Source organism: Pseudophryne corroboree, chromosome 5 (genome assembly GCF_028390025.1).
Source record: "Pseudophryne corroboree isolate aPseCor3 chromosome 5, aPseCor3.hap2, whole genome shotgun sequence".
NCBI classification, from domain to species: domain Eukaryota; kingdom Metazoa; phylum Chordata; class Amphibia; order Anura; family Myobatrachidae; genus Pseudophryne; species Pseudophryne corroboree.
In genome coordinates, this window is record NC_086448.1 from 387,522,668 (window position 1) to 387,546,978 (window position 24,311).

At 48.7% G+C, this 24,311-nt stretch overlaps 1 protein-coding gene across 6 annotated transcripts in view; it reads right to left on the reverse strand.

The window, feature by feature from the left end:
• Window positions 1-24,311, reverse strand: part of CTNND2 (catenin delta 2) — a 1,915,824-nt gene that overhangs the window by 1,526,958 nt on the left and 364,555 nt on the right. For all 6 annotated transcript variants that reach the window (XM_063922708.1, XM_063922704.1, XM_063922707.1 and 3 more), the window contains exon 3: window positions 15,295-15,407. In XM_063922708.1, coding sequence (XP_063778778.1) covers window positions 15,295-15,407 — 113 coding nt within the window. The remainder of the gene's footprint in view (window positions 1-15,294; window positions 15,408-24,311) is intronic.

Consider the following 24,311-nt stretch of genomic DNA (forward strand, 5'->3'; position numbering starts at 1 on the left):
GGTCTCTTGACCTGGCGCAATATCTCTGCAGCTTTTTGTTGAGGCAGGATGCCATCATGTACACCTGTGGCAGTTCCCACCGACTTGCAATCTGCGTGAAGACTTCTTGATGAAGTCCCCACTCTCCCGGGTGTAGGTCGTGCCTGCTGAGGAAGTCTGCTTCCCAGTTGTCCACTCCCGGAATGAACACTGCTGACAGTGCGCTTACGTGATTCTCCGCCCAGCGCAGAATTCTGGTGGCTTCTACAATCGCCACCCTGCTCCTTGTGCCGCCTTGGCGGTTTACATGAGCCACTGCGGTGATGTTGTCTGACTGAATCAGAACCGGTTGGTCGCAGGGACTCCGCTTGACGTAGGGCGTTGTATATGGCCCTTAGTTCCAGGATGTTGATGTGAAGGCAAGTCTCCTGACTTGACCACAGCCCTTGGAAATTTTTCCCCTGTGTGACTGCCCCCCACCCTCGGAGGCTTGCATCTGTGGTCACCAGGACCCAGTCCTGAATGCCGAATCTGCGACCTTCGAGAAGGTGAGCACTCTGCCGCCACCACAGGAGAGACACCCTGGCCCTGGGGGATAGGGTGATTAACCGATGCATCTGAAGATGTGATCCGGACCACTTGTCCAGTAAGTCCCATTGGAAGGTCCTCGCATGGAACCTGCCGAAGGGAATGGCCTCTTTTGATGCCACCATCCTTCCCAGGACTCGAGTGCAGTGATGCACTGACACCTGTTTTGGTTTTAATAGATTCCTGACCAGTGTCACAAGCTCCTGAGCTCTCTCTATCGGGAGATAAACCCTTTTCTGGTCTGTGTCTAGGATCATGCCTAGGAGAGGCAGATGAGCTGTAGGAACCAACTGCGACTTTGGAATATATAGAATCCAGCCGTGTTGCCGTTACACTTCCAGAGAAAGTGATACGCTGTTCAGCAACTGCTCTCTTGATCTCGCTTTTATGAGCAGATCGTCCAAGTACGTGATAATAGTGACACCTTGCTTCCGCAGGAGCACCATCATTTCCGCCATTACCATGGTGAATATTCTCGGGGCCGTGGAGAGACCAAACGGCAACGTCTGAAATTGGTAATGACAATCCCGTACCACAATTCTGAGGTACGCCTGATGAGGTGGATAAATGGGGACATGAAGGTATGCATCCTTTATGTCCAGAGTCACCATAAAATTTCCCCCTTTCAGGCTTGCAATGACCGCTCTTAGCGATTCCATCTTGAACTTGAACCTTTTCAGGTATATGTTCAGGGATTTTAAATTCAATATGGGTCTGACCGAACCGTCTGTTTTCGGGACTACAACATTGTCGAATAATAACCCCCTCCTTGTTGAAGGAGGGGAACCTTGACCACCACCTGTTGAAGATACAATTTGTGAATTGCAGTTAACACTGTTTCCCTCTCGTGGGGGGAAGCCGGCAGGGCCGTCGGTGAGGGGGCATCTCCTCAAAGTCCAGCTTGTATCCCTGAGACACAATATCTATTGCCCAGGGATCTAACAGGGAGTGAACCCACTTGTGGCTGAACTTACGAAGGCGTGCCCCCACCGGGCCTAGCTCCGCCTGTGGAGCCCCAGCGACATGCGGTGGATTTTGTAGAGGCCGGGGAGGACTTCTGTTCCTGGGAACTAGCTGTGTTGTGCAGCTTCTTTTCTCTGTCCCCGCCTCTGGCAAGAAAGGAGGCACCTCGGACTTTCTTGTTTCTTTGTTTGAAAGGCTGCATTTGATAATGTCGTGCTTTCCTAGGCTGTGCAGGAATATAAGGCAAAGTATCAGAATTACCAGCTATAGCTGTGGAGACCAGGTCCGAGAACCCTTCTCCACACAATCCTCAGCCTTCCATATGCCTCTTAAGTCGGCATCATCTGTCCATTGCATATTCTACAGGACACGTCAAGCAGAAATCGTCATAGCTTTGACTCTAGTACCCAGTAGACTCATGTCTCTTTGGGCATGTTTTATATATATATATATATATATATATATATATATATATATATATATCTTAAGACAGCATCTTTAATATATATATCTCTATATATATATACATATATATATATATACATACTAGGGTCTCAATCTCTGCTGATAAGGTACCTGTCCACGCTGCCACAGCGCTATAAACCCATGCCGACACAATCGCCGGTCTGAGTAGTGTACCAGAATGTGCACGCTATCTGCAGGATCCCTGAGAATAGCTGTTATGTCAGGGCTACCTTTTGGGCAAACGTGACACCCTAGGGAAAGATTCCCATCGTATCCTGGCCCTAGTGGGGAAAGGATACTCCCTGAGAATTCTTTGTGGGAAACTGCAGTCTCTTGTCTGGAGATTCCCGCTCTTTTTCATCATGAGAGGAGGGAAATTTACCTCAGCTTTCTTCCCCTTAAACATGTGTACCCTTGTGTCAGGGACAGATGAGTCATCAGTGATATGCAAATCATCTTTTATTACAATAATCATATATTGAATACTTTTCTGCCATTTTGGCTGTAACTTTGCATTATCGTAGTCGACACTGGAGTCAGACTCCGTGTCGATATCAGTGTCTATTATTTTGGATAGTGATCATTGAGAGACTCTAAAGGTCTCTGCGACATAGGGACAGACATGGGTAGATTCCCTGTCTGTTCTCTAATCTTTTGTGCAATAAATTCACCTTAGCACTAAATTACACATATCCAAACAGGTGTCGGCGTTGTCGACGGAGACACCCTCTCACACACATATTTGCTCCATCTCCTTAGGGGAGCCTTTTACCTCAGACATGTCGACACACACATACCGACACACCACACACTCAGGGAATGCTCATCTGAAGACAATTCCCCCACAAGGCCCTTTGGAGAGACAGAGAGAGAGTATGCCAGCACACACCCCAGCGCTATTAACCCAGAAATAACACAGTAACTTAATGTTAACCCAGTAGCTGCTGTTTATATTGATTTTTGCACCTAGTTATGTGCCCCCCCCCTCTCTTTTTACCCTCTTCTACCGTGTATCTGCAGGGGAGAGGCTGGGGAGCTTCCTCTCAGCGGAGCTGTGGAGAAAAAACATGGCGCTGGTGAGTGCTGAGGAAGAAGCCCCGCCCCCTCGACGGCGGGCTTCTGTCCCGCTTTCATGTACAATTTTTGGCGGGGGCTCATACATATATACAGTGCCCAACTGTATATATGCAAACTTTTGCCAAAGAGGTCTCTATTTGCTGCCCAGGGCGCCCCCCCCCCCCCCCCCTGCGCCCTGCACCCTTACAGTGACCGGAGTATGTGGGTGTAGTGTGGGAGCAATGGCTGTGCGCTACCTCAGTGAAGACTGGAGTCTTCTGCTGCCGATTTCGAAGTCTTCTTGCTTCTTTCACCCGGCTTCTGTCTTCTGGCTCTGCGAGGGGGACGGCGGCACGGCTCCGGGATCGGACGACAAAGGGTGAGATCCTGTGTACGATCCCTCTGGAGCTAATGGTGTCCAGTAGCCTAAGAAGCAGGACCTATCTGCAGAGAGTAGGGCTGCTTCTCTCCCCTCAGTCCCACGATGCAGGGAGTCTGTTGCCAGCAGAGCTCCCTGAAAATAAAAAAACCTAACAAAATACTTTCTTATAGCAAGCTCAGGAGAGCTCACTAAACAGCACCCAGCTCGTGCGGGCACAGATTCACACTGGAGGAGGGACATAGAGGGAGGAGCCAAAGCACACCAGAATCTAAATTCTTTCTTAAAGTGCCCATGTCTCCTGCTGAGCCCGTCTATTCCCCATGGTCCTTACGGAGTCCCCAGCATCCACTAGGACGTTAGAGAAAAAGACACAACACCTAATGTTGACATTTAGTGGGAAGCACCTTCAACTGGGTGAGGCGTCCATTAAGCTCTTTTGCATGGGCGCCACCTACCCCAGGGCTTCTCACATCTTCATCTGTGATCTACACCTGGCTGGCGGATGCCTCATGTTATCTAATATTAGCCTGCACAAAGACGCAGGGTGATGCTGTGGTTTGCAAGAGTACGCCCACTACAGTACGCCTGCTGCCGTTCTCTGCACTAATGGCTGGTGGGGCACTAATGACATGTCCTCTATGTCCCACCGCCACACCGGTGTTTCTATAATGGGTGCAATGTGTGCGGTGCAAGTGGGCCCCTGAGTCCAGGGGGGCCAACACTGCACCATGTTTTATTACTTACTTTTCCGAAGTCCCGTGTCGGAGCTGCAGTCATGGTAAAACCATCACAGGCAAAATGGGCACATGATGGGCGCCATGTTTCAGGAGACCTGTACCTGTGCATGTGCAGGCTACCGCGCTGTGAAGAGGGGGCCTACCCGGGGTCAGCACATGGGCCTCCTCCTATGTTAATACGCCCCTGCACCACCATGTACATACAGTCACTACGGCTGGGTCCTGCAGTGGCGGACGGAGTCAGAAATCCTCCAGATCATGCACACAACCACTTCGATGGTGTGTAGAGTTGCCAGGAGTGGAGATAGGTGGCCTGCTCCGGTCTCAGCAACCGAGACACTTGTATATTGGTCAGCTGTTTAAAAACCAGCACACCCGACAAGCAACCAGGATCAGGGGAAAGAATCGGTCGGCAGTGGGTACACACCTCTCCAATGTTGTACAAACCGGTCACTCACGTGTTGGACATGCTGAGGATTGGGCAAGTGTATACCCATTTTTACAGTTCATTTTTGCCAGTGAGAGTAAAATTTAAAAACATGCCCTCAGAGCGCCCCCCCCCCCCCCCCCGCGCTGTGCACCTTTGTGCTGAGAGACATGGCGCGCGCTGCGCGTGTACCTGTATGCCGCCAACGATAATAGGAGGATCCCCTCTCTGCAGAACTCCGGTTATATACTCACCAGCCTTCTGACTTCTGGCTCTGTTAGGAGGTGGCGGCAGTGCTGTGGGAGTGAACGCTGGCCAGGCTTGGGCTGTGTTCAGTACCCTTCAGGAGCTAATGGTGTCCTGACAGCGGAAGCAGAACCATTAACTAATTGAGAAGTTTGTTCCTACTTCCCCCCCTAAGTCCCACGAAGCAGGGAAGCTGTTGTCAGCAGTTTCCATGTAAAATAAAAAAACCTAAGAAAGTCTTTACTAGCAAAGCTCTGTAGAGCTCCACTGGTGTGCATCCAGTCTCCTGGGCACATTTTCTAAACTGAGGTCTGGAGGAGGGGCATAGAGGGAGGAGCCAGTTCACACTGTTGAAAAGTCTTAAAGTGCCGAAGGCTCCTGCGGAACCGTCTATACCCCATGGTACTAAAATGGACCCCAGCATCCTCTAGGACGTAAGAGAAATATTATTTCTTTCTGTTACTGTACACTTTCTGAAAATGCCTAAAGGTGTGTACACACGGTGAGATCCTTAAACTCTCCCAGAGCGCAGATAGCACAGATAGGACAGATTTTGACTTATCTGTGCTTGAGATTTTGTCTATGTACGATTCTGACTAAGTGCCAATTCTGACTATACTTTGTACTAGACAGTACACTAGATAGTCAAGATTGACTTGCCTGCACAGTCTATCTAGACTTGCAATACCGACCCAACGGGAGCGCGCATTAGGATCGAATCTGTATAGCAAGCTGCCTAACACCTAGAGATATGCACTAACTTTCCTTAATGGTGCCCATACACTTGTGAGATAATCGGTGCTAACCTTCGATTTCAACCGCATCTGTGAGAGAAATCGAAGGATTGTATGCACATTTTAGGTACCTTTCGACGCGATGCGCGGGCACGCCGGTCAAATCTCACATCTCAAGATAGTATGTGCTGCACTTAATATTTATCGAATCGCAGTGTGATCGCATGTGTTTTTAAAACACATGCTATATATCGCACATGCTATATATCGCACCTGAACTGCCGGTGCAATGCCCCGCGATGTCGCGTCGCGGGGCATCGCACAAATGTATGGGCACCATTAGTGATTGTAGGATTGCTTTTGCAATTTCTAATATAGTATATGTCATTGGCCTAGCCATATAATTCTAGACTTTTTATGCATAATATGCCTGTCAGTGCTACATAAACCCAAATTTGGCTTTCAAGTATTAATTGTATTAATTGTGTTTTGGTATTGTAGATTGATACCAATGCGCACATGCATATGTAACTTCACATTCTTGCTATTTTTAAAGATAACACTTTCTGTTGGTATCCGGACTGTAGGTCGGCACACATTAGGTCGACACCTATTGGTCGACATTGAGTAGGTCGACACAGGAAATATGTCGACATGAACAAGGCCGACTTGGAAAAAGATCGACATGAGTTTTCCACTTTTTTTTTTTTACTTTTTCATACTTTTACGATTCAAGTGGACTACAATTTGGAACGGTAACCTTTCCCGAAGCATGGTGAGCGGACACGGTGCACCAATTGGGGTTTACGAAGAAAACGACACCCAAAAAAACCCCTCAAGTTGACCTTTTTCCATGTCGACCTAATGGCCGCGTCGACCTATTTCCTGAGTCGACCTAGCCACTGCCGACCTATAGGTGTCGACATACTGTGTGTCGACATAGCCACTGTCGACCCTGAGTCCCATACCCCTTTTTGTTATGTCAGTTAGATTTCTGTTGCTTTGTCAGGTGATGTAATGTAAATAGACCAGTGGTATTTTTTAAACAAGGTATGAACAAGGTATGATTCAGAAGAAGAAATTCAAGAAGGCGCACACACAGGCATATTAAATTGTGTGCAAGATTTTGTCTGCAAAAATTTTTGCAGTCCTTGCACCCAAATTCTGAATTACTGCAGGTATGCGTGCTCCAAATTTGGGGGGCTAAATCATGTGTTGGAGGAGGGAGATGTGGTCACAGGACACCGGGCATTTAATGATGTGTTTTGGCTGCTCCCGTTCCTTCTGTGCCACTCCGTCTGTGCGAATCCACCCTCCTGAGTGAGAATCTGTGTGGTCACTGCTGCTGGGAAAACACCAACTTGTGCACCCACAGGAGAGACGTCCGGTGGGGATTAAATAGCTCTACCGGTACCAGCGGCAGCTGATTTTATGGAGTCTTGTTGCTGATGCCTTGACCATGCTTCCAGCCCTATTCCTAAGTGCCTGTACCTCTGTCTATTACTACCAATGTCTTCTATGAACCAAGATAACTTAGTTGCTGTTTGGAACTGTGCTCATCTCCCTTGCTTTGGATGCTATGTGTGGCTTGCATGAACTATTGTATTCAACCATTACTACTTCATTAGTAGTTGCTGTGCTCTCCAAACATACCTCCCTTGCTGTAAATACCTTCTGAGATTACACTGTGTAGCCTATGCTATCACTTACGTTATCAACATATACTGTACTATCTGCATATTACTCTACTGCCAGTTATATAAGAACCTCCTGCCTGGAAGTTTACGTAGTCTGGGTGTCTATAAAACACTTAAGGGGGGTACTCATGAAGCGATCGCTGCTTAAAATCTAAGCAATCTGACTAGATTGCTTAGATTTTAAGCAGCGACACTCCATGTGTACCCCTCACAGCGATAGCAATGCGCAGCCCCGGACATCGCTATCGCTGGTGCTAGACTGGCCTGCATGCAGTCCAATCTAGCAGGTCATCACAAATACAGAAAAAACAAGGACCTGTGGCGCTACTTGATATCTATGAAAGCAATGATGCATAAAGTTTTATAATCTGTTTATTAAGAACATGGTACTAAGACAAACAATAATCAATATTAGATAAGCATTAAAAAAGCATTAAAAAAGGGAGACAGCACCACTCCACTACCATAAATCAATATACCACACAATAAGGATATTGACACCCCCCTCACGGTATAGAATTGAAGGACTCCGATTACCCTAAAGAGAATCCCCCCCCCCTCCAAAACTCTCTGACTTCAAAATACCTGTAAATTTGAACAGACATATTTCCGATATATACAGCATAACTTCACTAAAATACAGTATTCAAGTCATGCCCATCTAGATAGTTATTATGCTTAGATCAGTTATCCAGTAGCACCATAGGAAATGTATTAAACTTCCTTACCATATTTAGCAACAAATGTATATACAATTGTTGCAACCTCTTTCAAAACAAACCCTCGAATGGAAGCAAAAAGAGATTGTTTCGTTTGTACATAACAAACCATTTATTTTTCATTATTTTTCATGGATTCATGCAATTACACACATGTTTATCGAAACACCTTGTTTTTTGTGATATTTTTTTGTGTTAAATAACATCATATAAGAAATCACGGACACAAAAAGAAACAGTATATTTGACAGACAGCCGGACGAACCAATAGACAAGAACCGGCCCCTTTAAAAAAGTGACTGCAACTGTATACACCACAAAGTCCCTGACGAAGCCCGGCATCCTGAAGCCGAGTGAAACGCGTTGGACACACCCCCTCACATCCGCCCCCAACCCGGAGTTCCCGATCCCCTGGCAAGCGCTGGCCGCAAGCACGGAAAGGACCGGGGAAGAAGCACTGCAGGCGCCTGCAGCAAACATCGCGACCGCGGGGAGAGACTGACACACCGCCCAAAGGTGAAAACATCAGGAGTCCCGAGCGGGACGAAGATACGTAAGTGAGAGCCTTATTTTGAATATCGGACCCAAAGAGACTTATTTTGTTAATACCCGGACCCACAGAAAGAAACTTTATTTGCCGCAGAAAGGAGAGGGAGCGCGCTCTCTCATGTGGACTCAGCACATTGGGAAAATTTATCAAGTGTTTAATCAGTGTTTTATCAACTGCATTATATTTAGCTATTTATACTATTTATAATTACATTTATATTTATTCATCCGGTTTTATTAAAATAGGATTACATTCATTTGCATATGGATTTATGAACTTGAGACATATACAGCAATAATAGAAACCACCACCCCTCTGCCTTTACTAACAGCATCACTAAGATTCAGATGCTTAATTAGCGCTGAATAACATAGTGTGTGAGCAGTGAATTATAGACAATTGCTGTGGGGTGCTTATCCAAGCCACAACCCTGGTATAGAAATATTGCTGTCTCCCCTTTTTTAATGCTTTTTTAATGCTTATCTAATATTGATTATTGTTTGTCTTAGTACCATGTTCTTAATAAACAGATTATAAAACTTTATGCATCATTGCTTTCATAGATATCAAGTAGCGCCACAGGCAGTAGCGGATCTTGCCACGGGCAAGCAGGACTTTTGCCTGAGGCGCCGCCTTCCGGAGGGCGCTGGCGCCATCCGGAGGGCGCCGCACCATGGCAAGATCCGCCACTGCTGTGCCCTCCGCTGCCCGCTGTCACGCTGTGTCCCCCGGCTCCTGCGGCTGTGGTCCCCTGTGAAGGGAACGAGACGCGTAGCGCCTAGTTTCCCTTCGCGGAGAGGACCTTTGCTGAGCAGTGCGCAATGACGTCATCGCGCACCGCACAGCAAAGGTCCTCTCCGCGAAGGGAACTAGACGCTGCGCGTCTAGTTTCCCTTCGTGGAGAGTACCTTTTGCTGTGCGGTGCGCGATGACGTCATCGCGCACCGCTCAGCATTTAAGCGGCGCTTCTACTGTACAGGGGGCGTGACTGACCACGCCCCCTGTATTAAGCCACGCCCCCATTCCCTGCCCGGGGCGCCGAGGGCCCTCGAACCGGCCCTGGCCACAGGTCCTTGTTTTTTCTGTATTTGTGATTGCCATAACGAGGAATACTTGAAAAGAATTTCTCTTAGGCACCTGGGCTGCACTGGTACAACCCATCTCACACAGACAAACTCCAATTGGAGGGAGCGCAGACCACACCACCATCTGTAAAAAAACAATCTAGCAGGTCGCTCACTTCACCCGCTGGATGAAATGAGCGCCCCCCCCCCCCCCCCCCCCCACATCGCGCTGTGCTGAGCGGGGGGAGAGATGTTGTGCTGAGCGGTTCGGGATTTTGTTTACCTACCGGTAAATCCTTTTCTCGTAGTCCGTAGAGGATGCTGGGGTCCACATTAGTACCATGGGGTATAGACGGGTCCACCAGGAGCCGTTGGCACTTTAAGAGTTTTGAGAGTTTTGAGAGTGTGGGCTGGCTCCTCCCTCTATACCCCTCCTACCAGACTCAGTCTAGAAACTGTGCCCGAGGAGACAGAATTCTTCGAGAGAAGGATATAACACAGATAGTGGTGAGACTCATACCAGCTCACACATAGAAGGCACATCAAGCTAACCAGCTTGAAAAACTCAGCAACTGCTGAAACATTACTTACCAAGTAACAATGCAGTACACAACTAAACAAAGTCGTACTGAACCAGATAATGGTTGCAGGAAAACGAAGCGCTAGGCGGGCGCCTAGCATCCTCTACGGACTACGAGAAAAGGATTTCCCGGTAGGCAACCAAAATGCTATTTTCTCTTACGTCCTAGACGATGCTGGGGTCCACATTAGTACCATGGGGATGTATCAAAGATCCCAGAATGGGAGGGAGAGCGCGGAGGCTCCTGCAGAACTGATTGATTGAACTTCAGATCATCAGATGCCAAAGTATCAAACTTGTAAAACTTTGCAAACGTGTTCGACCCAGACCAAGTTGCAGCTCGGCAAAGTTGCAATGCCGAAACACCCGGGGCAGCCGCCCAGGAAGAACCCACCTTACGAGTAGAGTGGGCCTTAACAGATTTTGGACACAGCAAACCTGCCGTAGAATAAGCGTGCTGGATAGTGAACCTAATCCAGCGAGAGATCATCTGCTTAGAAGCAGGACACCCAATTTTCTTGGGATCATACAGGACAAACAGAGAGTCCAACTTTCTGTGACAAGAAGTTCTCTTCACATATATCTTCAGAGTCCTTACAACATCCAAGGACTTTGATGTAATTGAGGAGTCAGTAGCCACTGGCACCACAATAGGTTGGTTGATATGAAATTCCGACACAACCTTCGGAAGGAACTGCTGACGTGTCCTGGGCTCAGCTCTATCTTCGTGGAATATCAAGTAAGGGCTTTTACAGGATAAAGCCCCCAATTACGACACACGTCTAGCAGAAGCTAAGGCCAACAACGTGACTGCCTTCCATGTAAGAAATTTGACCTCAACCTCATGTAGGGGCTTAAACCAATCTGACTGGAGGAACTGTAACACCACATTAAGGTCCCAAGGTGCCGTAGGCGGTACAAAGGGAGGTTGGATGTGCAGAACTCCCTTCAAAAAAGTCTGAACCTCAGGGAGGGCAGCCAATTGTTTCTGGAAGAAAATGGATAGGGCCGAAATCTGGACCTTCACAGATCCCAACCTCAGGCCCATATCCACACCTGCTTGCAGTAAGTGGAGAAAACGTCCGAGTTGAAACTCCACTGTAGGAAACTTCTTGGATTCACACCAAGAGACATATGTCTTCCAAATACGATGGTAATGTTTACACGTTACCCCTTTCCTAGCCTGTATCAGGGTAGGAATGACCTCCTTCGGAATGCCCTTCAAAGCAAGTATCAGGCGCTCAACTTCCATGCCATCAAACGTAGCCGCGGTAAGTCTTGATAGGCGAACGACCCCTGCTGCAGCAGGTCCTCCCGAAGAGAAAGAGGCCTTGGTTCTTCTTGCAGTAGATTCAGAAGGTCCGCATACCAAGCCCTTCTTGGCCACTCTGAAGCAATAAGAATCGCTTGAACCCTTGTTCTCCTTATGAGCTTTAGGATTCTTGGGATGAGTGGGAGTGGTGGAAACATGTACACTGACTGGAACACCCACGGAGACACCAGCTCATCCACTGTCACTGCTTGTGGGTCCCTCGACCTGGAACAATAACACCAAAGCTTCTTGTTGAGACGAGAGGCCATCATGTCTATTTGGGGTAATCCCCAAAGATCTGTTATTTCCTTGAACACCTCTGGATGGAGACCCCACTCCCCTGGATGGAGATTGTGTCTGCTGAGGAAGTCTGCTTACCAGTTGTCTACACCCGGAATGAAGATGGCTGACAGCACCAACACATGTTTTTCTGTCCAGAGGAGTATTCTTGTCACCTCTGACAATGCCGCTCTGCTCTTCGTTCCGCCCTTTCGGTTTATGTAAGCCACTGTTGTTATGTTGTCCGACTGCACTTGAATGGCCCGATTTCTTAGAAGAGGGGCTGCCTGAAGAAGACCGTTGGAGACGGCTCTTAGTTCCAGGATGTTGATGGGCAGGCCGACTTCCAGGCTTGACCACCGTCCTTGGAAAGTTACTCCTTGAGTGACTGCTCCCCAGCCCCGAAGGCTAGCATCCGTGGTTAGAAGGACCCATTCCTGAATCCCAAACCTGCGGCCCCCCAGAAGGTGAGCTAATTGTGACCACCAGAGGAGCAAAATCCTGGCCTTCGGCGACAGACAAATTCTCTGGTGCATGTGGAGATGATATCCCGACCACTTGTCCAGAAGATCCAGTTGGAATGTCCGAGCGTGGAACCTTCCGTACTGGAGAGCCTTGTAAGAGGCCACCATCTTTCCCAACAGGCGAATGCATTGATGAACCGACACCCGGGCTGGCTTCAAGACATCCCGGACTATAGTTTGTATCACCAACGCATTTTCCTGCGGAAGAACACCTTCTGCACTTCTGTGTCCAGGATCATTCCCAGAAAGCACAACCTCTGGGTTGGTTCCAAATGTGACTTTGGAAGGCTCAGAATCCAACCATGACTCTTGAGGAGGCGTGTTGTGAAAACAATAGACTGCAGCAGCTTCTCCTTGGACGATGCCTTTATCAGCAGAACGTGCAGATATGGAATGATGTTCACCACTTGTTTGCGGAGGAGAACCATCATCTCTGCCATCACCTTGGTAAACACCCTTGGTGCTGTGGAGAGGCCGAATGGCAGGGCCTGGAACTGGAAATGACAGTCCAGCAATGCGAAACGGAGATAAGCCTGATGCGGCAGCCATATCGGAATGTGGATGTACGCATCCTTGATATCCAGGGATACCAGGAATTCCCCCTCTTCCAGACCTGATATCACTGCCTTGAGAGACTCCATCTTGAACTTGAACTCCTTTAGAAAGGGGTTCAATGATTTTAGGTTCAGAATGGGCCTGACCGAACCATTCGGTTTCAAAGGTTCGAATAGTAACCAGTGGCCTACGCAGGAGGAGGAACTGGCACAATTACCTGTGCCTCCACCAGCTTTGGACAGCTTCTTGTAGTACAGTGCTGTCTGCCAACAGAGCTGATAAGCCTGATTTGAAAAAACAATGAGGAGGGAGACTTTGAAATTCCAGCCTGTATCCCTGGGATACAATATCACCCAGGGATCCAGGCCGGACGATACCCAGACGTGACTGAAGTGAACTGTCATGCGGAGGACTTTGGCGTACCTGAAGCAGGCTTTTGTTCCTGGGAACCTGCAGCGGCAGGTTTTGGACGGTCTGGCCTTCCTAGGCTTGTTAGGCCGAAAGGACTGCATTTTGTAGATGAAGAGAAGGATTTCTTCGGAGCAGTTGCTGCTGAGGGAATAAACGGAGACTTATTCGCTGTAGCCGTGGATATCCACGCGTCTTGAGCTTCCCCAAAGAGAGCCTGACCTGTATAGGGTAGGGACTCCACACTTTTTCTGGATTCCGCGTCGGCCGACCACTGGCGCAGCCACAGTCCCCGATGAGCTGAAACAGACATGGAAGATATTCCCGCAGCCATGGAACCCAGGTCTTTCATGGATTCAACCATAAAACCTGCTGAATCATGTATGTTGCGTAAAAATAATGCAACATCATCCTTATCCATCGTATCCAAATCTTCAAGTAAGGTAGCCGACCACTTTACTATAGCCTTTGCAATCCATGCACTAGCAATAGTGGGACGTAATATGGCCCCTGAAGCAGTGTACATTGATTTAAGTGTGTTATCAATTTTTCGATCAGCCGACTCCTTTAAGGCGGTAGAGCCTGGAACAGGCAAAACCACCTTCTTTGAGAGTCTGGACACAGATGCGTCAACAATCGGCGGGTTTTCCCATTTTTTTCTATCCTCCTCAGGGAAAGGAAACGCCACCTGTACCCATTTAGGGATCTGGAATTTTTTCTCAGGGTTTTCCCATGCTTTCTCAAATATAGCATTCAATTCCTTTGACGCAGGGAAGGTTAGCGAAGCCTTTTTATTTTCAGTAAAAGAGGCCTCCTCAACCTTGTCAGGTGTAGTATCATTAATATTCAACACATCCCTGATAGCCTCTATCATCAATTGCACCCCTTTTGCAAGAGATGCGGACCCCCGCTACACATCCCCATCACCGTCTGTGGTTTCAGAATCGGTATCCGTGTCGTCTTGTGTGACATGCACAAGTGCACGCTTATGGGGGTATATAGCGGAGCGTCCTGAGGTACCAGAAACCGGCCATACTGCCATAGAGTTCTGTAATACCTGGGTTGCAGATTCATTACTTGTAACCCTGTCAGAAATCTGAGAAATCCAAGATTTGATAGAGGAAAACCACTCAGGCTCCCTTGCTGGTATCTGTGCTAAATCAGTGCTATCCCGATTACATGGAATGGGATCATCCTGGAAGGACAAATCCTCTGCAGCATATGACACAGTGTCCCTGGACATAGCTAAAGGAAACCCCGGGACCCCCCCTTAATCCGGCTCTGGCGTCACTCACAGCGCCGCACCATGTACCGCTGAGCCTTCCCAGGAGCGCTGTTAATACTGCGCTCCCTCCCTGCTGCTGCCGTCTTCACACTGGCCCCCCGCTTGCTAGGGGGGTCGGTGTCTCACTCGCCACCGATTCTTCAGCTCTGCAAGGGGGTGGCGGCATGCTGCTGGGGCGAGCGGTCCCCTGTGGCGGAGAACGATCAGACCCCTCTGGAGCTCAGTGTCCAGTCAGCGGAGACAGTGGCTCAGACCCTGCAGGGCGGACACTGCTCCCCCCCTCAGTCCCTCACTGCAGGGAGGCTGTTTCCAGCAGCCTCCCTGTAAAATAATAAACTCTAAAAAAAAATTTTACTAGGAAAACTCAGGAGAGCTCCACTAGCTGTGACCGGCTCCTCTGGGCACATTTTCTAAACTGAGTCTGGAAGGAGGGGCATAGAGGGAGGAGCCAGCCCACACTCTCAAACTCTTAAAGTGCCAATTGCTCCTGGTGGACCCATCTATACTCCGTGGTACTAATGTGGACCCCAGCATCCTCTAGGACGTAAGAGAAATAGGAGTTTATGATTGTCAGGTATGATTCATGTGGGCACTCCACAAAGATGACCAACTCCAATATTGGAAATGAAACTTCCAAAAATCTCTAAAATGTTCTCAACATAGTGGTGAAAAAAAGCCAACGCAGTGAAGAGTTTATACAACTTTTGAAAATTTGAATGTAAATAAATAGAAAATAGCACCCACCTAATACTACTCATGCTGCCAGTTTCTGACCCCAGTTTGCATCTTTCTAGTTGGCTCGCAACTATCTGACGTTCGGCCTCGAGTTCTCGTGTTAGTCTTTCAAACTGCAGCTCCTAAAAATAAAAAAATAAAAGCACATTCAATGGATATGAAAATATTTACATTTCATATGTAATGGAATAACTATGAAAATCATTATGTAACTGACCAGTACAGAAAAAAACAATTTGACATTTTGAAAACCACAATACATTTGTGTTCTACAGTCAACATTCTACATTCTAACTTTTTTTTTTTATTTACATTTTTATTGGTATCACAAAGGATAATATAACCATGGGCTTGTAACTGAGAAAGTCACCATCAACAGCAAATATGGCATATACAATAAAACTAGGTGATTCATCGCGCGCTACGGGCGCTCTTCACACCGTCGTAAGGGGCTAGGCCCCCTTAGCCCTTGCACGCCCTTGTGGTGTGCAATATTTTTATTATATGGAGTATTACCTCCAATCATAATTGTGTGAGTGGTTAAATATTGCACGGACAAAGGGCATGAAATGGTTAAGGGGTCGTAGCCCCTTGCAATGGCGTGAACAGCGCATGGAGGGCCTGATGAATCACCTAGTAGGTACTATGGATGGGAGAGTGGCGGGTGCGGGGGAGATGCGGATGGGGAGGGGTCCGGGGGTGCCGCAGGTGCGTGGGTGCCGCGGTTGGGGGAGGGGGTCTGGTGCCACCGCGGGTGGAGAAGCGGTTGCGGGGGTGCCGCGGGTGGAAAGGGGCGGGTGCGGGTGCCGCAGATGGGGCCCGGAGGTACTGCGAGTGGGGGAGGGGTGGGTAATGTTTCTCCTGCTTCTCCTCCTGGAAGCAGCTAAGCTGCTGTCATCCCTTTGGCAGTGGCTCTCCCAGAGTCTCGCACAGCAGCCAAGCAGCCAGTCACTATTGTTAGCACTGGTGTGCTAACATGCAGCATTATTTTGTAAGCAGCTTTTTGGGTCTGCGTACAAAATTGTTCAAATTCGGGGTGGGAGTGGGCCATGAATGGTGCAAGATGCAGTGCCGTTACTGCCATCTCCACACTATTGCAACAGGCAACTTACACCGTTAGCCCACAATAGGTCTGACCCCTAAGCTAGAGATAGATAGTGTACATACATAGTATACATAGACATAGCATACATAAACATAGTTAACGAATTCAATTGTTGCTCCATTTGGGCACACTGAGCCATGGGGAGATACATTTCAGCTCGTAGCCGGCATTGCTGGCAAGCTGAAGTATGTGAAAAATGACCCGTTTCAGCGTACAAACAGCACCTTTCGCGTCACGCCCAGCATTTTGGTTGGGTTTAGCCATTTTATGTGGCTAAACCTGGCCTGTCTGGGCGAGATTAGTGCGTTAAAAATAAAACAATTGAATTGCATCCCGTGATCTCCCATCACTTCAGATGGGAGAATGGGTGTGCAAAACAATTTGAATCTCCTCCATAGTGTACATATACAGTATCCATACGTAGTGTATATGTGCATATGGACAGTATGGGATGCGGTCACTTGGATCCCGGCAGCCGGTCACGCAGCCCCAACCCCACAGTATACATGTACAGTATATACAGTATACAGCTGGGATTGGCAATGTCCTGCACTCCAGATGCTGTGGAATTAAATATCTCAGCATGTCCTTTAACAGTTATAGTTTGCCCTAACAGTAAATCTATGGCAATGCATGCTGGGATGTATAGTTAAGCTGTAGCTGGAGTGCTGAACATTGCCTACCCGATATACAGTTACAGTGAACAGTTACAGTTACAGTATATACCTATATATTATGCATATCATACATGGGATCAGTACGAGATCCCTGCGGTCAGAAGACCGACGCCAGGAGCCCTACAGCCGAGACCCCGGGGGCGAGTGCAGAGTGTCTGCTCGCCACGCTTCGGGCCCGGTGGCGACCTTTGGTCGCCACAGGGTTCTACACCCCTCCAGATGATGGCGTGGACCACCACCCAAGAGGGGTAACCAGCCGGCGGGCGGGATTCCTACCGCCGGTATTTTAGCTGGTGTCGGGATTCCAGCATCGATATCCTGACCGACGGGATCCCGACAGGCAGTCAATTGACAGCCTCTGGTATACATAATAATATATGGGGATACGTTCAGTATGCCGGTGGTCAGGATGCCGTCACTCAAAATCCTGGTACCAGAATCCCGACATGCGTACGGAATTCTGTCATGACTTGAAATGCTGTCGCCGGAATCCAGATCGTAAGTAAGCTGGGGACTCTTAGGGTTAGGTCATGGGGGGAGGGGTTAGGTTTAAGAGCCACCGGGGAGGGTTAGGCTGCAGGGGGAGGGTCAAGTTTAGGCTGCGAGAAGGGGGGTTAGGTTTACGCACCACTGGGGAGGGTTAGGGTTAGGCTGCGGGGAGGGAGGGTTAGGGGGCCGCTGTCAGTTTTATGACTGCCGGCATCCCAAACACCGGTAAAATGTATCACACCCAGCATATGTTTGCAGTGTACATAAACATACCTACAGTATACACAGAATGCATGTTTACATTTACATAGCATAAATACCAATACAAAATACATACACATAGTACAGTATGCATACATACATATAGCATACATTCCTATAAATAGACTATATATAGTGTACATAGTGTGCATGCAGATACAGTGTACATATATGCAGTATCTGCATTCACATGGAGCTGCACTCATCAAGTGTGGCTCCATCGCACAGGTGCACTACCGGGGGGACTAGGCGACCCGGCCTCCTAGCCACGCCAGGAGTGCACAGAGACGCTCCCATTCTTGTGAATGGGGCGCGTGCACGTCAAGGACGCGCCCGGGAACAGACGGAGCCACGATTAGCGTGGCTCCATGTGTATGTTAAATATATTTAAGCATGAAAGTGTGTCGGCACTCAATTCCACAGCTCTCCAATATTGCCTGGGTGCCCTCCCACGTGTTGCTCCACGGATAAAAACATATAAACAGGCTGATTTGTTTATATATATATTTACACATATAGCATACATACACATAGAATACACATACATACAAACATATATACATATTATATATACCTATACATACTGTAGAAAAGGCAGCTGCAGGCTTGGACTGGTCCACAGGGGAAACCTCCGGTGTGCCCCGCTGCCTGGGGGCCACTTCCTGCTCTAAGGATCAGATTTCAGATTGTGCACTTGAGTTATACATTATACATATGTTACCTTATACTGGACTATGGTGTATTTTCTACAGTGCATCGCTGTTATTAATCTGGTACATTATCATGCATGCAGCAGCTAAATTTACTGTATATATTTATGAAGTTGCCCAGACGTTGCACTCTCTAATGGTTAGTCAAACCAATGAGGTGGCAGGCCACACCCCCTCTGCAGACTGGCCACACCCCTAATCATGGGCCCGTACTACTGCTTTCCCCCGGTGGGCCCTACATGCCCCAGTCCGACACTGGGCAGCTGGGAGGGAGGGAGGGGGTTACAGAAGTGGCTGCTACATCCAGGGGATAAGGATATAAGGAACATGTAGGGTTTGGGGAGAAGGAAGGGGGAGGGGCCACGCTTATTAAAGTGATTACTGTGTACAGTGCTATACACATACAGTACATAGTGCGTGACGCACTGACACTAGACACTAGACTTACCATTTGTGCTGTGTTAGTGTTGAACTTCAGCCTGCAATTTCATCCAGACCAGCACGCCTCCTGTCTGGGAAGGGTGTGGGGTTGTCTGTGCTCCGATTGGCTGAGTGACTGAATGATGTGTCACTCTGCGAATCGGAGCACAGCAGACACTGCTGGGGAGTTCCTGCACAGAGTAGGAATCTCATCAGCGTTACAGCAGCAGGTCAGTCCAGTATACGCAGCACAGCAGCTGAAGTAATGACTGTTGTATACAGCTTCTCCCTTACCAGTCACCAGCCGATCCTGACGATGATAGTGGGCGGGGTTACAGAGCAGGGGACTGGGAGCTCACTGGGGATTTATCCAACTGTGTGTGCAGTCCGAGTCTGAGGTTAGCAGACGAACGTGGGGACGGGGATTCGGACAGGTCTGGGGGGGATGTCAGGTGGATTCGGGGGAGACATGGCAGTGTTACAGATAGGTCTTCGGGTTGGGGTCGTGTGGGTCTATTTTCAATGGGGGCCTGGAGCTGCAGCTCCATCCGCCCCATTGTTAATCCGGCCCTGGGTACGCCTGATGAGGAATATGGAGATAGGCATCCTTGATATCCATCCAGACCTGCAATCTCTGCTCACAGGGATTCCATCTTGAACTTGAACACCTTCAAGTAAGGATTCAAGAATTTGAGATTCAAAATGGGTCTGACCGAACCGTCCAGTTTCAGCACCACAAACAGGTTTGATTAGTGGTACTGGAACAATGACGTGGGACTGAACCAACTTTCGGATTGCCTGTTGCAACGTAACTTACATATCCTCCAAAGCTGGTAAGCTTGATTTGAAAAATCGTTGAGGGAGAGTACTGTCGAACTCCAGTCCTGAGAAACGAGATCTCTGACCCAGGCATCCTGGCAGGAGTTCTCCCAGACGCGGCTGAAGTGACGCAGTTGAGCTCCCACCTCGAGATCCCCACGGGGCACCGTCATGCTGAGACCTTAGTGGAAGCAGAACCGGTGGACTGTTCCTGAGAACTGGTGCTTGCAGGTTTTCTGCACTTACCTCTGGTGCCTCTAGCCGCATTGGCACCTCTGGCCTTAGATCGAAATCTGTGAGACCGAAAGGACTGGGTAGACGGCCGTGGATAGGAAAGTCTCGCCGGCGGGGGCCCCAGTGGGGAGAAAAGTGGATTTCCCAGCTGTAACTTTGGAAATCCAGGTATCCAATTCGACCCCAAAAAGCCATTCCCCAGAAAAGGGGAGTGATTCCACAGTATGTTTGGATTCTGCGTCTGCAATCCACTGACGCAACCACAAGTCCCTGCGCGCCGACACTGCCATGGCAGAAGTCCGAGCATTAATGTTCCCCATCTCCTTGAGCGAATCACAGAGGACACGAGTAGTGTCCTGAATGTGCTTCAGGAGGGTTACCATAGTAACTAAGGGCATATCCTCTGAGAGGCCCCCCTGAATTTGAGTGGCTCAAGAATGAATAGCATGGGTCATCCAGCAACCCACAATGACCGGTCTTTGTGATATACCGGCTGCTGTGTATATAGATTTTAGGGTAGTCTCAATTTTCCGATCCCCTGGATCCTTCGTGGTAAAGGAGCCCGGGGCGGGCATCACCTCCTTTTTAGACAGGCGAGATACTGAGACATCCACACAAAATTTTCTACCTTCAGGAGCAAATGGGAAAGTGCGCAAAAACTTTTTGGACACTTGGAATTTTTTGTCTGGATTTTTCCAGGCCTGTTTCAATAAGTCATCTAACTCTGTAAAAAGTGACATTAGGTTTGTTTTGTTTAAAGAAAAACGAATGCTGTGATGCAGCGTCCTCCCCTTAGAGGGAGCTTTAACACATCCCTTATAGCCAAAATGAGGGGTTCAATTCCCTGAGCAGCATCAAGATCCCCACTAACGGGGTCCAGGGCATCCCATTATCCTGTATATCATCATCTGTATCAGATAGAATAGCAGGTAAACCACACTTCTGAGGACCTTCGTGAGAGAGGGAGGTCTGTGCATCTGCCCTAGCAGCTAAATCTGCAACAGCTTGTTGTAGTAGCTGAGTTTTCTGTACATTAGCATTTAGCTGAGATGACATATCAGACATCATAGTCTTAAGAGACCCTAACCAGTGGGGCTCTGGACCCTCTCCCCCAGCCCCTTCACTGATTTGTGAATATTGACTGCATTGTTCACAGGAAACATTAGATAAGGGAGAGAATCTAGTGTGACATACACTGCACAGCTTGTGTTTACCCATATTCACAGTAAGCACAATAACACACACACACACACACACACACACACACACACACACACACACACACAGTTATAATGCAAGCATGCCCTTACTGTATGTGAGAGGAGATACAGAGAGAGAGAGGACACCAGCACACCCTGAGCTGCACAGCCCCAGTGAGGCTGTCAGCTACCTATAATACAGTAAACACTAACAATTATTGTCCTAGCTAGGATCAGGATAGTGTACACAAGCGGCTCTCCCCTAGGCTACACCCTGTACCAGATTTCCAGCGTTTCTGAGGATCAGGGAGCGCTGTGTGTGCTGTCTGTGCTACAGTAAGCAGAGGACGGCTCCAAAACGCCTCAGGTCCCGCTCTGAGGTACCTCCGCCACCTCCTATGGCGCCGGAGTTACATACATAGATTATACTGTCAAAAGTCTCCTTTTAAGCTTACAACATCACACAAGTGCTAGTCAAGCCCTTTTGTGCCAGTTCTACACGGGGGATCTTAGCGGGACACCCCCGGGAGGGTCCCATACGCCACCCCCGTGGTCAGCCGCACTTTGAACCGGGGGACCCCCCTGGCAGGGCCCCCGGTTTGTACTCACCATCAATGTCACCTTCAGTCAACGTTAGGGGTGTGTGGCGTGCTGCGGCTGTGACAGCCAAGGCGCAGTGCTCCGCTTAACAACAACCCCTCAGGACGGTGGTCCTGCAGCGGGGAAGCGGCTCTGGACCTCGTAAGGCCGGTGACCCCCCCCCCAACTCCCAGGGTGCAGGTATGCTGTTGCCCAGACAGCATTCCGAAACTGATAAAAGATTAAAAGAAATTGAAGAAAACTCTGGAACTGCAGAGATGTGCATCCTCTCCTGAGGGCACTTTTTTCTAAACTGCCTGTGGGAGGGGGCATAGAGAGGAGGAGGCAGCACACCCAGTGAAGAAATTTAAAGTGCACCGGCTCCTATGGACCCCGTCTATACCCCATCGTACTAGTTTCCCCCAATATCCCTTATGGATGCTAGAGAAAGAGGCAGTGTTTCGTTGTATATATGTATGTATGTAGGAGAGGAGGCGTATGTATGTATGTATGTATGTATGTATGTATGTAGGAGAGAGGCAATGTATGGATGTATATACTGTATGTATGTATGTATGTATGTATGAGAGACAGAGAAAAAATTAGAGATGTGAAGAAATACAGTATGAGCTAGACAGAGAGTATGTAAATTATGTATCTATGTATGAATGTATATATGAGAACGGTAGTGTATGTATCGGGTGTAACTAGAACTTTGTGGGCCCCATAGCAAAATTTTTAAGGGGCCCCTAATTCAGGTCTCCAGAGAGAGAGTGGCAGCAGAGACAGTGGGGGAAGGGACATATGGGCAGATGTATTAACCTGGAGAAGGCATAAGGAAGTGATAAACCAGTGATAAGTGCAAAGTGATAAACCAGCCAATCAACTCTAATATGTAAATTAACAATTTGGAGCTGACTGGCTGGTGCGTTTATCACCTGCACTTATCACTGGTTTATCACTTCCTTATGACTTCTCCAGGTTAATACATCTGCCCCATAGAGACAGAGGGTGGCAGAAGGGACAAAGAGTGACAGCAGGGTCACAGAGACATACAGTGAAAGCAGGGACTCAAAGACAGAGACAGTGGAGGCAAGGGCAGAGAGAGAGAGAGAGAGTGCCAGCAAAGACATAGGCACAGAGATATGCAGCAGGGACTTAAGTACAGAAAGAGGCAGCAGGTGCATAGAAACAGAGAGAGATGCAGCAGGACATAGGGACAGATAGACAGGCAGCAGGGACATAGGTAGAGATATAGAGGCAGCAGCGACTTAGGGTCAAAGAGAGAGACGCAACAAGGAAGTAGGAACAGATAGAGACACTAGGGAAATAGAGACAGAGAGAGGGGCAGCAGGTATGTAAGGACAGACAGAGGGGCAGTAGGGTCAGACAAAGGGGCAGCAGCAGTGGAGCAAGTAGAAAAAATGTCTTAATTGTACTGTGTGCACCAAAGAATTAGGTGTGGTTACATGCCAAAAGGGGCATTGCCACTGAAAATGGGAGCGGATCAACATGACACACCACAATTTCTCGTCACTTTGAGAATATTCCTTTCCATTCCAAATGCACCTTCCATATATGATGGTTTCTCACAATGAGGAACTTCTGAAGAAATGTATCCTTCCTGGTCAGACAGCGTCTTCAGTCAGTATTCACTTTTCATGTAGGAAATCACAAGGTCCGGAAGATGCCTGTTTGTGTAGGAATATTATCAAAGTCATCGTCATACAACAGAGGTTCAACCAGACTCATGCTACCTGTGTCACCTTCTACCCCCTGCATCTCCCAGCCAAACCATCATCTTCCCTTCTGCGTCTCTCGGCCACACCATCATCTTCCACACTGCGTCTTTCATCCACACCATCACCTTCACCCCTGCATCTCCCAGCCACATCATCACCTCCCCCGGCATCTCTCAGCCACATGTCATCTACCCATGGTACTCTCAGCCTGCCCCCTTTAAATCTGTGTCTCTCAGCCTGTCCTTTTTAATTCTGAATCTTTCAGCTTGCCCCTCCCTTCACTCTGTGTCTCTCAGCCTGCCCCCTACTTCACTGTGTCTCTCAGCCTGACACCCTTCTCTCTGTCTCTCAGCCTGCCCCCCTTCACTCTGTGCCTCTCAACTTGCACCCCCCCCTTCCCCCCCATTCACTCTGTGTCTCTCAGCCTGCCCCCTACTTCACTGTGTCTCTCAGCCTGACACCCTTCTCTCTGTCTCTCAGCCTGCCCCCCTTAACTCTGTGCCTCTCACCTTGCACCCCCCCTTCCCCCCCATTCACTCTGTTTCTCTCAGCCTGCCCCCTACTTCACTGTGTCTCTCAGCCTGACACCCTTCTCTCTGTCTCTCAGCCTGCCCCCCTTAACTCTGTGCCTCTCACCTTGCACCCCCCCCTTCCCCCCATTCACTCTGTTTCTCTCAGCCTGCCCCCTACTTCACTGTGTCTCTCAGCCTGACACCCTTCTCTCTGTCTCTCAGCCTGCCCCCTTAACTCTGTGCCTCTCACCTTGCACCCCCCCTTCCCCCCCATTCACT